Source organism: Oncorhynchus mykiss, chromosome 23 (assembly GCF_057628025.1).
Source record: "Oncorhynchus mykiss isolate SJ-2025 chromosome 23, ASM5762802v1, whole genome shotgun sequence".
Classification (NCBI taxonomy): Eukaryota; Metazoa; Chordata; class Actinopteri; order Salmoniformes; family Salmonidae; genus Oncorhynchus; species Oncorhynchus mykiss.
Window position 1 is genome coordinate 2462417 of NC_143044.1, and position 16289 is coordinate 2478705.

At 40.1% G+C, this 16289-nt stretch overlaps 1 protein-coding gene and 1 long non-coding RNA gene across 2 annotated transcripts in view; both read right to left on the reverse strand.

Moving 5' to 3' along the window:
• The window catches only part of LOC110502234 (stromal cell-derived factor 1), a 35521-nt gene extending 21382 nt beyond the window's left edge, over positions 1 to 14139 (reverse strand). Inside the window, exon 1 of the mRNA XM_021580108.3 lies at positions 13967 to 14139. Within this exon, the coding sequence (XP_021435783.1) occupies positions 13967 to 14033 (67 nt within the window). The 5' untranslated portion in view covers positions 14034 to 14139. The remainder of the gene's footprint in view (positions 1 to 13966) is intronic.
• Positions 6422 to 10553, reverse strand: LOC149972463 (uncharacterized). The gene is made up of 2 exons (XR_016490885.1): positions 10427 to 10553; positions 6422 to 8894 (listed from the first exon to the last, which is right to left on the reverse strand). It is a non-coding gene; the product is annotated as an uncharacterized LOC149972463 (long non-coding RNA).
• Positions 14140 to 16289: the final 2150 nt, after the last annotated feature.

Genomic DNA, 16289 nt, shown 5'->3' on the forward strand with positions numbered 1-16289 from the left:
TTTGAGATGGTTTGGGATGAGTTGGACTGCAGAGTAAAGGAAAAGCAGCCAACAAGTGCTCAGCACATGTGAGAACTCCTTCAAGACGGTTGGAAAAGCATTCCATGTGAAGCTGGTTGAGAGAATTCCAAGAGTGTGCAAAGCTGTCATCAAGGTAAAGGGTAAAGGGGGCTACTTTAACAAATCTCAAATATGAAATATATTTTGATTTGTTTAACACTTTTTAATTACTACATGATTCCACATGTTATTTCATAGTTTTAATGTCTTCACTATTATTCTACAATGTAGAAAATAGTAAAAATAAATAAATACCCTGGAAAAAGTAGGTGTCTCCAAACTTTTGACTGGTACTATATATGATGCATGGAACTCGCAGATGAACACTCAAGGGCATCCAAAATCTAATTTGCATTTAATCTAAAATAGCGTTCGTAGGAAGCAGATGACCAACGCCCCATGATCTTCAGTGTGGATGCAGGTACAGATAAAGAAGCTGTTGAAGCATAGCCAATGCGAAATTAATGGGTTGCATAGCTTTATTACGATAACCACCAAAGCAATGCTATTGACTTTGGCCTGAACACCGACATATATATAATGCAAAGAAGGCGCAGATGAACTCACTTTTGGGTATCCAAAATCTCCTTTGCATGTGTTATTTCATAGTTTTGATGTCTTAAATATTATTCTACAATGTAGAACATAGTAAAAATAAAGAAAAACCCTGGAATGAGCAGGTGTGTCCAAACTTTTGACTGGTACTGTACAAATATATATATATTTGTCAGGGGGTCCCTAGCAGCTGGGGGCCCTAAGCAACTGCTTAAGTCAATGAGAAACATCTACAGTAAGAGATACGTGGAGAATATGAATACAACCACTCATTGTCTCAGACAACAGGAGAGAACCCAAGGCCTAGTCAAATAATACTGTCAGAGATGAGCAAGGCAACATGAGTACCCCCACTGTCAAGTTGAACATGGAGAATATTAATATTATACTACTAAACCCCTCACTTTCTTACTTTCTCTCTCACACATGTATATTGTGTATATTAGTGTGTTTGTTTAGTAAATCATGTTGTTTGGTAAGCTTTGTATTTTCTTTAACTTGGTGAGGCGGTGGATGTTTGAAATCATTTAACAGAATGTCCCAATATCAGACCGACAGTAGGCTACTGTTCTGTGGTTAATCATACCATTTTCAAGACAAGGACATTTAGATTTGTGATTAGAAATACAAAGTCGGTAATTTACTAAACAACAAATAAACATTTTGTGATAAATAGGCTTAAATAGCCCATTATTTGTTGAACATTTCTGAAGTTAAAAGGTAATTTAATGAGAGTAGGTCTAGTCCTAATTCAATTTCATACCACATTAAGCTCAGTGTTTAGGGCGTTCACTGCTCTAGAATGTAGAGAAAAACGGGGTAATTCAATAAGGGATATTATGAAAGTAATGTCAAAACATTGTTTTCTTTTGCCCTATGTCATTATAAATCACATTGAATTAATCATTAGATTGTTCTCTACAATATTATAACCATAATAGACATGTACTTGACAGTTGTTGATGAAATAAGAACGTTAATTTGCTTTCCATGGCATTGTTGAATACTAATTCCTGATTGGCTTGAAGTGTATTCTAGAGCGTGCATTATTTCCCTGTAATGAACAGTACATCAGCATGGTAGCAATGGCTGTAGTTAATTCTTACATGGTTTGTCTCATTTATAATGGTATCTATTCCTTTCTTTAATATTTTGGCATAAACCAGAGCAATCAATTTGTAATCAACATTTAATAAAGTAATTAGTCTCCAATTGTCAATGAGAGAAGGGTCTTTATCGGGCTTCGGAATCAATGAAATAAGGTCCTGTTTCATAGTGGAGACCATTTCCCCATTTTTAATGCAATCTTGAATCATATTGAAAATCGAGTCTTATAGTAATTCCCAAAACTGTCTATAGAATTCAACTGACAGGCCATCATGGCCGGGTGATTTCCCTTTTTTCATTGAATTCAGAGGCTCTCTAATTTCTTCAATTGACACAGGTGAATCGCAAACTGAGTGGAAATCATCCTCAATTACAGGGACATAATTCAGAATGTGGCAAATGTAGCTTTCACAACCATCTTCCTGAAATTGAGAGCTGTAAAGGTTTTCATTAAAGGAATTGACAAATTATGATATTGTAATGAAACAGCAGGGAGCAAGTCTCGAACCCTCGACCTTCGAGCCCGAGGTCCGGCGCGCTATCGACTGTGCCGCAAAAGCATGCTCGTGCGGCAGGGACGACTTCCGCGCTTATAAACACAGGGTCGTTACACTATTACCATGATGATATATGACGTCTGATGAATTTACACTTACAGGGCAAGGGGATGAGAAAGGAAGGAATTAATTTTAAATGGACCGCCCTTGGCAGGAAATTTGTCACACGTTCATCCTGCAACAATTGTGTTTTCAGCCACTGGTAGCATGTGGGTTCTTTATTTGCGATACAGTCAATTATGATGTCAAATTAAATTAACTATATAATTATTAATATATGCCTACTGTATGATAGCTAGCAAATTAGTTAGCTAACTAACATTAGCCTGCCTAACTGGAACTTCTGAAGAAGGAAAATGTTTTATTTTTACAATTTACAAAAGTTAACCGAACAAAAACAGCATTACTTTAATGAAGGGTTTGAGCCATCATGTGCATGAGTAGCACAATTCTAAACTTACTTAAAAAAAATTATATACACTTGTATGTTGACTTCTCCATATTAATGTTGGTTTTAAGTTTTGACTGACTTTTCTTAGCGGATGTACTATCATCCCGAATTGAACTATGGGGCATTTCAGGTCTGAAGTGAACATAATTGTATACTCCATTAAAAACGAGGGCTGGGGGGCTTACGTTGCAAACTTCTCTTGCTTGGCTAATCATTTGGACCAACGACAAATATGGCCGCGGGGATTCCCCCAATGGCATAAGGCAAGGTTAAGTGGTTGAGGGTATGTCTTTCATGAATTTGAACGGGCTAAACTAGCATGTCTGTTTGGTTACCATGGCAACTACTGTAGCAATCTACTAAACTTGCTAGCTACTTCAGTGGATGTTCAACACATTTCTACCAGCAAATGAACACATTTCTAGTGGCAAATGTTTTCAATTATAACCATTGTATAAAAGAGAATCAACTCGGGGCTCTATGCGTTCTCTGGAAAATAATGCAACTCCGTGGAAGGTCAGTTCCACTCCGCTAGTGAGTCGTGGAACACAACCTCCACGTCGTTCATTATTTTCCATAGAACGCATAGCCCCTTGTTGATTATCCCTTACGTGACCAATGCTAGTTTAGAATCATATTGAAAATCGAGTCTTATAGTAATTCCCAAAACTGTCTATAGAATTCAACTGACAGGCCATCATGGCCAGGTGATTTCCCTTTTTTCACGGAGGACCAAACCTGCCTTAATTAGAATTAAATGAAGAAATGCACACATAAATAGATAACTAAAACAATGCTTCTTTGCAATATCTAATTATTCAAACTTTAATTAATTTAATCTTATTTGCTCCAATATGATAATGAGGGGGTGTCAATCAAACGTCTGTGGGTGGTATCTAACTCACCATTGGTTGAACAATGTAATGGCACGTTACTTCGATCGCTTTTGCACCCGCTATGTGAAGCTAGCCACAATAACGAATAGCCACGATAGTATAATTTGTGGTTCGCCTTCAAAATAAAAATCCCTCATTGACACTGATACAAATTGTGGAATCATGCTACATTTGGACTAGATAGTGGTGGTGAATTGCATGCATTGTACAACCTTGCCAATAGATCTTGGATCCATTAAATATTCACAACTGTGAAGAGTTTACACAAATATTAGCATCGTAGTGCTTATTTTAGGACTTTAACTGTGGGAAATCACCTCACTATTCAGCCTATTTACCTATGGATCCATGAAAAGGGTTATCAGCCTACTCAGTGACACCCAGAGAACACAACTGTGAAGAGTTTACAAATATTATGTTGTAGCTCATATTGCGGGACTTTGACTATGGGAAATCACCTCACCTGTCAGTCTTTTGTGCGTATTGGACATTGCAATATAAATGTACAGCCTTACCTATGGATCTTGGGTCCATGAAATGGGGTATCAGCCAACTCAATTACGCACACAGAACACAACGGTTAAGATTACAAAATATTAAGTTCATAACTCTTATTGCAGGACTTTGTTGAGTGCATTTGCTGTTTGTGTCGGTTGTGTTTCAGATTATTTTGTGCGTAATATAAATTAATGGTAAATAATGTATTGTCATGAGTCAATTTTATTGTAAATAAGAATATAATATGTTTCTAATGTAGATGCTACCATAATTGTGGATAATCCTGACTGCATCGTGAATAATGACTAGTGAGAATGCGTTGTTGGCTAGAGAGCACATGCCAATTCCAGAGTGGTCACACTCATTATGTAACGCAACATTTTTTGTGAGAAAACTATCAGTAGAGTTGAAAATGTGATGGAAACTCATTTAACTAGTGTTTTTTTTTCGGCATATGGGAATTTAAACACAATGTATTTTTATGTGCACTACATCATCATGCACAGCCATTTATCTGCAACAAGTCAATTTGATGGAAACACATCTCTGGTGGGAAAATGCACATATTGTTTTTATGCAGATTTTAGAATATTTGGATGAAAATGTGTCACCAATTGGATGGAAACCAAGCAAATTACACTAACAAAAGTGTTGAAATGTTCAGCAACATGTGCAGTAAATTCTAAAATGACTTTTGTGTTGAAAGGTATATAATACACTTATTGTCATCTCCCTATCACTACATGCTGTGACGTGGGCCTGGAAGGTGACAAATCTACAAGCTGCCTGCCTGTGGCCTAAGGGCCTTACTGGGATGTACAGCATCAGTCTCTCTGTCTCGCTGCCATTCTGTCAACATGAAACTCAGCAAAAAAAGAAATATCCCTTTTTCAGGAACCTGTCTTTCAAAGATAATTTGTAAAAATCCAAATAACTTCACAGATCTTCATTGTAAAAGGGTTTAAACACTGTTTCCCATGCTTGTTCAATAAACAATTAATGAACATGCACCTGTGGAACGGTCCTTAAGACACTAACAGCTCACAGATGGTAGGCAATTAAGGTCACAGTTATGAAAACGTAGGACACTAAAGAGGCCTTTCTACTGACTCTGAAAAACACAAAGAAAGTTGCCCAGGGTCCCTGCTCATCTGCGTGAATGTGCCTTAGGCATGTTGCAAGGAGGCATGAGGACTGCAGATGTGGCCAGGGCAATAAATTGTAATGTCTGTACTGTGAGAAGCCTAAGACAGCGCAGACAGGGAGACAGGACGGACAGCTGATCGTCCTCGCAGTGGCAGACCACGTGTAACAACACCTGCACAGGATTGGTACATCCAAACATCACATCTGCAGGACAGGTACAGGTTGGCAACAACAACTGCCCGAGTTACATCAGGAACGCACAATCCCTCCATCAGTGCTCAGACAGAGAGGCTGGACTGAGGGCTTGTAGGCCTGTTGTAAGGCAGGTCCTCACCAGACATCACCGGCAACAACATCGCCTATGGGCACAAACCCACTGTCGCTGGACCAGACAGGACTGGCAAAAAGTGCTCTTCACTGACGAGTCGCGGTTTTGTCTCATCGGGGGTGATGGTTGGATTCGTGTTTATCGTTGAAGGAATGAACGTTACACTGAGGCCTGTACTCTGGAGCGGGATTGGAGGTGGCGGATCCGTCATGGTCTGGGGTGGTGTGTCACAGCATCATCGGACTGAGCTTGTTGTCATTGCAGGCAATCTCAACACTGTGTGTTACAGGGAAGACATCCCACTCCCTCATGTGGTACCCTTCCTGCAGGCTCATCCTGACATGACCCTCCAGCATGACAATGCCACCAGCCATACTGCTCATTCTGTGCGTGACTTCCTGCAAGACAGGAATTTCAGTGTTCTGCCTTGGCCAACAAAGAGCCTGGATCTCAATCCCATTGAGCACGTCTGGGACCTGTTGGATCGGAGGGTGGGGGCTAGGGCCATTCCCCCCAGAAATGTCTGGAACTTGCAGGTGCCTTGGTAGAAGAGTGGGGTAACATCTCACAGCAAGAACTGGCAAATCTGGTGCAGTGCATGAGGAGGAGATGCACTGCAGTACTTAATTCAGCTGGAGGCCACACCAGATTCTGACTTACTTTTGATTTTGATCCCCCTTTGTTCAGGGACACACTCCATTTCTGTTCATCACATGTCTGTGGTACTTGTTCAGTTTCTCTCAGTTGTTGACTCTTATGTTCATACAAATATTTACACATGTTAAGTTTTCTGAAAATAAACGCAATTGACAGCGAGAGGACGTTTTCTTTTTTGCTGAGTTTATTATATGTAGCCACTCAAATTCATACGGACACAATCACTGACTTCTATTCACTTTGTCTACCTTCCCCATTCTTCAATCTGGTATATATATTTTAGTTGACACACCTGTGTGATGTATCTGATATACAGTGAATTTCGAAAGTATTCAGACTGCTTGAATTTATTCACCTTTTGTTACGATAGTCTTATTCTAAAATTGATTAGATATTTTTGTCCCTTATCAATCAACACAGTACCAAATAATGGCAAAATGAAAACAGGTTTTTAGAAATTTTTGCAAATGTATTAAAAAATAAAAAACAAAATACCTTATATACATAGATATTCGAACCCTTTGCTATGAGACTCGAAATTGAGCTCAGGTGCATCCTGTTTCCATTGATCAACCTTGAGATGTTTCTACATCTTGATTGGAGTCCACCTGTGGTAAATTCAATTGATTGGACATGATTTGGAAAGGCACACACATGTCCAACAGTTGACAGTGCATGTCATAGCAAAAACAAAGCCATGTGGTCAAAGGAATTGTCAGAGCTCGAAGACAGGATTGTATCGAAGTATAGATCTGGGGAAGGGTACCAAAAAACGTCTGTAGAATTGAAGGTCCCCCAGAACACAGTGGCCTCCATCATATTTAAATGGAAGAAGTTTGGAACCACCAATACTCTTCCTAAAGCTGGCCAAACTGTGCAACCGAGGGAAAGGGTCTTGGCCAGGGAAATTCCTCTGTGGAGATGGAAGAACCTTCCAGAAGGACAACCAGCACTCCACCTGCAGCACTCCACCAATCAGGCGTTTATGGTAGAGCGGCCAGACGTAAGCCACTCCTCAGTAAAAGGCACGACTGTCCACTTGGAGTTTGCCAAAAGGCACCTAAAGGACTGAGAAACAAGATTCTCTGGTCTGATGAAACTAATATTGAATGCTTTGGCCTGAATGCCAAGCGTCATGTCTGGATGAAACCTTGCACCATCCTTACAGTGAAGCATGGTGGTGGCAGCATCATGCTGCGGGTATTTTTTTCAGCAGCAGGAACTGGGAGACTAGTCAGGATCGAGGGAAAGATGAACGGCGCAAAGTACAGAGAGATCCTTGATGAAAACCTGCCCCAGAGCGTTCAGGACCTCAGACTGGGGTGAAGGTTTTACCTTCCAACAGGACAAGGACCGTAAACACACAGCCAAGACAACACAGAAGTGGCTTCGGGAGTTTCTGTATGCCCTTGAGAGGCCCAGACTTGAACCTGATTGAACATATCTGGAGATTCCTGAAAATAGCTGTGCAGCGACAGTCACCATCCAACCTGACAGAGCTTGAAAGAATCTGCAGAGAAGAATGGGAGAAAGTCCCCAAATACAGGTTTACCAAGGTCGTTGTGTCATACCCAAGAAGACAAGACGGTAATCACTGCCAAAAACACAGTACTGAGTAAAGGGTCTGAATGCTTATGTAAACGTGATATTTAAGTTTGTTAGAAATTTGCTTTGTCATTATGGGGTGTTGTTTTGATGATTTAAAAAAATGTAATCAATTTTAGAATAAGGCTGTAACGTAACAAAATGTGGAAAAAGTCAAGGGGTCTGATTACCTTCCGAATGCACTGTACATGAATAAAAATGTATTCACCCTGGACTTGCGTTGCATTTACTTTAGACTTTTTGAATCACAAGCTCCAAGTGTCTTTGTGTTTAAGTTACAACAGAAGTTAGTCAAAGGTAGTGTGAAGACCCAACATTACAAACATGCTATGAAAAGTAGTATTGTAATCTAACAACAATAAAATGAGTTTATACAAAACTCATCCCCAAAATGTATCCTTTGAAAGCCTTGATATTGTAGATAGCTGACAACAGGGTGGCAGGTCTTTTGATGTGCTGCTCTAAAGTTCCATTGCCTAGCAGACTCATCTGGGGATAGGGGGATGGACACATGTTAGTTTTGACAAATGTTTGGGAGCTTTTTACAGAGAGGGGAGAGCAAGAGTTTTGGCGTGAGTACAGTAAATCCAATCCAACCAGTGGCCCTTGATAATATGCTATGTTATCACACAGGCAGAACTACCATAGTGAAGTAGGTTTACATAGTGCATCGAGTATACTAATATGAGTGTAGACTACTTCTCTGTACTCTGGAGAGATCGCAGTTAGTTGGTCAGAAGGCTTTGAAAGTCCTTGGACCATTCTGTCTCTGTAGCACCTGGAGAGAGATGGATAAGGGTGAGTGCTAGAAAGGTGAGTGCTAGAAAGAGAGACAGCGCTCAACCCTGACCTCCCACTGGCCCAGGGCCTCCTCCCTAGTTTAATGCAATATAAAGGAAAACAATATCATGACTCACTGACACAGAGTGCTCCATGTTCCTGCTGGTAGCAAGCCTCAACCTGGATGCAGAGGAATGTCCTGCTGGTAGGTTTGCATCTATCTCCACCAGGCTCCAATAAATCAGTTGACAACCCTGCCATGATTAACAAAATAAAATGTTATCTGTATTTAGGATTCATTCATCAGTTTGCCTACTTGACATTCATGTCTCTAAATGACAACATTAGATCTGATTAAAAGTATACATGCCATTTGTGATAACAGCTATGACAAATTACATGGCATACATGTGAATTTATAGCTAACGCAAACTCACTCACTTTTGTACATCGCCTTGGTCTGTACAATTTACCTTATTTTAGCGCCCCAAAAACGTAATACTTCCAGATCAACTGTAATGTCAAATACCATTGTAAAGCACAATTTCTTCCCTTTCCAACAGAATCAATTACATGACCCCCATGCTGCCCGTTTCTGCATAATTCAAGAAGACAATGAGCCACGTCGGGTCTTTTTAAAAATGGCGGGTGGGGAAGCGAATTTTTTATTTTTTTTTTCACTCGATCTGTCCAACTTATCACCTTATTGCCTCTAAAATGTAAATAAAACACTATAAAGAGTTTATATAATGTGTCATTACATACCTATTTGAAGGTTTGTGTTGAATATGAATCGGGTTTTTAGGGCGGTGCTAAAGTAGAAGTAAACGGTGGCTTTGAGAATGATGATCGCATGCAATGATGACGCAAAATAATTACTAGGTATCCCCCCTTACCCCCTGTCAATGTCCATTTCTTGTTTTTAAACGATGAGAGAAGTGCTATACCTGGTGGAGAGAGATTGTAAGACAGAAATAGTTGCTTTTTGCGTGCTATACGTTACGACATCACACGTCACGATGTAACGGAGGGTCAGTTTTTTAAACTTTTCTCCAATACTATAGAGCCATTACCATGTCGATCAAAGCTTGAATAGAAACCTAGTTCACACCCCCGATTTTGAAGTCAACACAGTCGCTACAGTCCCATTAGTTTTCTTTGTAGCCTCGTTTGAATGTTGTGGTTGCGCACATTTGTATGGAATGGGGTGAGTTTACGTTAGCTAAGATATTATTTATATTATGGCACCGCGCCTCTTCTCACTAACAATTGCTAAGGCGAACAGCAAATGTCACTATTGTGGCTAATCCTTATTGTGGCTAGCTTCACATAGGTGACTTATTCCATCATGACAACATGCTCCTCCTTATTTGACTGTAGTTAGCTAGCTGCTAGCTTAGATGTTGGTCATTGTTGGCACTGAATTTTGCAGCCAAACTGCTTCAAAGATGGATGATGTCAAGAATTATCAAATGTAGCTAGCTAACTAAATTATAACTTATTTAGTAATAGAGTGGATACTTAACATGGTTATCTAGCTACTGTGAGCTAGCAAACATGCATTGCCTCTTACACATGCCACAATTCTGCTTGCTTTACATTTGACATATTTATCTACCGTAGCTAGCTAGATAATAATGATTTATGACTCTTGCAGTTTAGTTCCTTATCTAGCTAACTGTAAAACTGAGAGTCTGGCTGTAAAACTAAGCTAGCTAGCCACCTCGACTTTATCTGTTGTAACCAAGCTAGCTAGCTTGATAATCACTCAGTAACGTTAGCTTACCATGCTTTTCTGGCCAGCTGGACATTCCTTTAGCACATCCCGGTCGACTACTTCTTGCATACTCCCATTTCTTCCTCTTCTTCTGTGGGTTTTATGGCGGACTACAACCCAAAAAGGTGTATTGCTGACACCAACGGGAGAGGTTGAAAAACCAAAACAAGGTAAAAGAAAATCCATATGTGATAGGGAAACTAATTTAATCCAACTAAATAAAAAGAGTACATTGGCAAAACCAAAACAAAACTCTCACTTCTTCCTTCTTTCAAATCTCCATATCTCCCTTCTCAGGCTTTACTGACAATATTCCATGTAACTCCTCCGCCGATAAATCTTTCAGTCCCAGGAACCGCTCTGCCGCATCCACAATGATGTCTATCTTCCTGGACCTTCTCTAGCTTGATAGTGCCATTAATCACCATAGCTATAAAGGACACAAAGCCCACCGTCTTAACCTTTAAAATGTCAGGGTACTGCGGGTGAAAGGCAGCCCCTGCAGCCTGCAGTGAAGGCCTATCCACCACCATGGACTCTTCAGGAGCCATTCAAATCCTCAACCCTTTCAAAAGCTGCTGCATGTGAAATGCTCTGGACAGCCCTGACTTTGGCCACCTAATTCTCTTTTACCCTTGTCGGGCAATTGAAAGATATAGCTTCATGGTTCCCACCACAATTGCAACATTTTCCTCACTTTTAAAACACATGATATTATCTTTTCCACAAGTAGGACATATCGGCTTCTCGCTTCTGCAAACACTTTACAATGATCACACTGCATTGGTCTTGGTATAAATGTTCTGACTCTGTATTTTATATAATCCAACTGCACTTGAGTAGGGGGAGACTCCATATCAAAAAACTAAAGAACAGATAAGACTACTACTCTTCACTTTTTCACCATTCACCACACGATTCATCCAGCGTGCATCAATCACTCCAGGAATATTTTTCATCTCTTCAAAATCAACTTCCCTCGAAACGCCAGATATAAGGGGTGCTTTGTTCCGAAGAGACACATGACACTTATCAAATTGGGCGAGACGCAACGTACGTTCCTTCTGATCAGCAGAAGCACCAAAAATCTAAACAAGCCTGATCCTGAAACCCTTGACTCTCACCCAGCACTCTCTCCACCAGTTTGGATATCTCAAACGGTTTCTTCAAGATTGGTAATCTGCTCAGCTTCTCCTCATTAACAAACCCTAACTCCCTCTAGATACAAAGGGACATTCTCATCACTGTACACTAATTTGCTCCGTCATCCATTCTTTTGGACAATATTCCAATTCTCCTTGATTCTACCGCCATTGGATTCAGAATCCACTTCATTGTCCGCTTCCGCCATCTATTTTTGCCTCCACACGAGTAGGCCACCACTCCCATCTCTTGATCTTCTTCTATGTTTAAAACGATATGGCTGTAGTCCGGTGCCTTATTGTCAAAAGCAGCCCACTCGTAACACAGCCACCTAGTGCAGGCAGGCAGTCAATGGCTCAGTGTTCCAAAACTGTTGATCTGTTTCTACATCAAGCAAGGACAATGTTCCATTTGTTGTTTTTGTGTGTTTTTATTGTGCACGTGCAGCACAGCAACATATAGATTTTATCTGCTATCCCCCCCAAAATATATCATATTAAGACATAGCTATACGCTACACATTATTGTTTGGGGGGATGGAGAGGGGGTGCTAATGTGAAACATGGCCTTTAAACTTTGAACACCATTCTGTAATACTGAACGCAGCCCAGGCAAAGGCAAATCCAGTAACGTGCCGTGGCATTGATCAACCAACGGTGTGTTAGATTCCATCCACATACATTTGCTTGACACCCCCTCGTTATCATATTGGAGGAAGAAATACAGAAATAATTACCCCTTTCAAAGGCACTTAAATATTTTGTCTTCCCCATTTACCCTCTGAATGGTACATAAACTCAATCCATATCTCAATTGTCTCAAGACTTAAAAAATGCATCTACACTGATTGAAGTGGATTCACCTGGTCAGTCTGTATCATGGAAAGAGCAGGTGTTGTTAATGTGTTGTATTCTCAGTGTATATGGTAGAGACATGGGGTTTGGACCATTGTTTTTCTGATGCAATTCTCTATTGAATTGACATTTGTATAAACCATTAATAAAAAAAATATTTTATGGGTGATCACCTTTCGCAACCCTGGCAAATAACAGCCATCAGACATTTTTTGAAAAGGGGTTAGTAGGCTATATCCTGTCCCTAAATCTCACACATATTTTCCGTGAAATTGTGCAAAACGTAGGCCTATTGCAGCATTTCGTGCATGTTGGTTGTTCGAGGCGCATGTGTCTTCTCGTTTCATTTGTATCTTTGCCATGAATGAGATCTCACAAAAATGCACAATATATTGCAATAGTTCTTGCATGATTTTACTCGAAATCGGTGAGATCACGTTGCCTGTCCAGATACAATCTCGGGTTATTTGCAGCCTGTTTAATAGATTATCTTTATTAAAAGAGACGCAACGAATTTTATAGAGCAGCTCCAGGGAAAGATAGCCAAACGCAATTAAATCATGTTTTATGTAGTTCTGCTATTGCACAATTTAAAAACGTTTCAAGTTTCAGTTTCAACCCTCTTCATCGACAAATTCTCACTATAGCCCCGGTGCTTAACGGTCATCAAGTGAGGTGATAACAACCTGGATTAACCCTCTCCTTCCACAAAAGAAGTACCCTGAGGTCATTGTAATGACGCGACACCTGAACCAGCCGCATTACCAAGAGAAAGAAGCCGCAGTAGAGAGCCATCTACCTGGCTGAGTGATGTCGCCAGCACCGCTATCGCACTGGCTTTGTGTTGGAGGCTAATTTGAGGGTAATTAAATGGTAACAAAAGGGAGGACAAATACACATATTAATCAGCAATCCGACTGAGGTCTGCTGCGCTACAGACAGCCTATATGCACACACTACTAGAGTTCTAGTGCCCGGGTGGGGTTGCTTTACGCACGACGTGTAGGCTATACATGCGCTATGCCACTTGTTATTGCTGCTCATGGGGAATATAGCTGGAAATATATGATATTCCGAGGGGAAATTCAAAGTGCCATTCATCGAAGGGTTTAGTTGAAAATACAATTATGTGCATAGGCTATAGCAAAGTGAACATAGGAACTAGACTTTCAATAATCAAATAAAGCAGGTTGGTTGTTGGTGATCCCACTCTTTCAATTATTCAAAACAGAAGTAATAAATTCTATAAAATAGTTTACACTATATTTAATTGCACCACGATCAGACAATTGTTTAGGCTAGGGCCAATACAAATAAAACAGCCTAAATTATTTTAATTACGAGTGGCTAATGTATATCTGATAGTGGCATAAACAGTAGAATGACAAAAATGATCAGGTGCATCGCACTAGAACAACCTTTTAACATGCAGCGCCTCGGGCACACACCGAACCACCCCACGGGGGCATAAAACATATCCAGACAATTACATGAATGCTTTATGTTAATAACGAATAACAAATAATAGCTAAACTCATCCACCGTAACCTACCTTGTGAGAAAGGAGCGTATGTCGCCACAGCGAGCACAGCCATAACCGCCAAGTATTTCAAATCCATGATTAACGATACCGGTCGGATAATCTGTCCAATGTAGAGTCCAGATCGCACTGTGAAAGTGTGGGTCGGAGTGTTGAAGTTATGCACGCTGCAGAGGAGGAAAGGGAAAGTGGGAGTGTCTGAGGATGAACAAATTACCCCTCCCCCACACACGCGCGAACGCACACACGCACGCGGACTCATACACACACATTCTCAGAAGATGGAAGTGTGTGTGTGTGGATTTAATTTATGACTCCCTGGCAAGGCGAGTTTCCTCTATCAGAAATCTCTGGACCTGAATCAAAGTGTTACGAAAATCTTTGCAAACTTCCCATGCTTTACCTCAAATAAAATGTTATTGGTCACATACACGTGATTAGCAGATGTTATTGTGGATGTAGCGAAAAGCTTGTGCTTCTAGCTCTGACAGTGCATGGGGAATATAACTGGAAGTATATAAAAATATAAACAAAAATAAGACTCACAGTTGAATTCGGAAGTTTACATACACTTAGGTTGGAGTCATTTAAAACGCTCCACAAATGTCTTGTTAACAATCTATAGTTTTGGCAAGTCAGTTAGGACATCTACTATGTGTATGACACAAGTAATCTTTCCAACAATTGTTTACAGACAGATTATTTCACTTATAATTCACTGTACCACAATTCCAGTGGGTCAGAAGTTTACATACACTAAATTGACTGTGCCTTTCAACAGCTTGGAAAATTCCAGAAAATGATGTCATGGCTTTAGAAGCTTCTGATAGGCTAATTGACATAATTTGAGTCAATTGGAGGTGTACCTGTGGATGTATTTCAAGGCCTACCTTCAAACTCAGTGCCTATTTGCTTGACATCATGGGAAAATCAAAAGAAATAAGCCAAAATTGTAGACCTCCACAAGTCTGCTTCATCCTTGGGAGCAATTTCCAAACGCCTGAAGGTACCACGTTCATCTATACAAACAATAGTACGCAAATATAAACACCATGGGACCACGCAGCCATCATACCACTCAGGAAGGAGACGTGTTCTGTCTCCTAGAGATGAAAGTACTTTGGTGCGAAAAGTGCAACTCAATCCCAGAACAACAGAAAATGACCTTGTGAAGATGCTGGAGGAAACCAGAACAAAGTATCTATATCCACAGTAAAACGAGTCCTATATTGACATAAACTGAAAGGTCGCTCAGCAAGGAAGAAGCCACTGCTCCAAAAATGTGAAATAGATAATTCCCTCTACTATTATTCTGACATGTTACATTCTTAAAATAAAGTGGTGATCCTAACTGACCTAAAACAGGGAATGTTTACCAGGATTAAATGTCAGGAATTGTGAAAAACTGAGTTTAAATGTATTTGGCTAAGGTGTATGTAAACTTCCGACTTCAACTGTAAATATAAAAAAGAAGTAACAAAGATAAATAGAAACAAATTGTATTATATAAATACAAATAAAAAAAGATAATCAAATTATTACCCTATTGCTAACAAAAACACACAAATAAAACTAATTTGCACAAATCCTATATCACACAAATAAGAATAACACACTTATAAAGAAGAGAACCTGATTTATTACACTATTGCACTTCAAACAAGAAACACACAAACTAAATTGCACAACTTTTTTCATTACTAATTGCATTAGTACTGTACAAAGTTAAAGGTGCGCTATCTGATAGATTCCCCTGCTCCCCCACCTCAGGCTTCCAGTGGGAAGACCTGAGGTAAACCTACCCCCGCCCCCTCCCCATCTCGTACTTGTGGGAGACCTTCCCAGGCAGTAGCCTGCTTAGCTCACAAACTAGAATCAGGGCGCCCACTCCACTCCGTCCCATATGGTGACATGATATCATTGACGTGACGTGCAAATGAGCGATAGAAAATAGATTGCACATATGTCACCATTCGGAATATTATTATTTTTATTTTTAAAATGTTTTGTGTGTGGCACCCCCGGCAAGATGCCACCCTGGGCGGCTGCCCATGCCGCCTATGCCTAAATCTGCCACTATACCCAATACACACAAACCTAAGTAGGAATGAATTAAGACTATATACATATGGACAAGCGATGTCAAAACGGAATGGACTAAGATGCAGTAGAATAGTATAGAAAAACTATGTATACATATGATATGAGTAATGGCAGATATGTAAACATTATTAAAGTGACTAGTGTTCCATTCAGTGATTCCTAGTCTATGCCTATAGGCAGCAGCCTCTAATGTGCTAGTGATGGCTGTTTAACAGTCTATTGGCCTTGATAT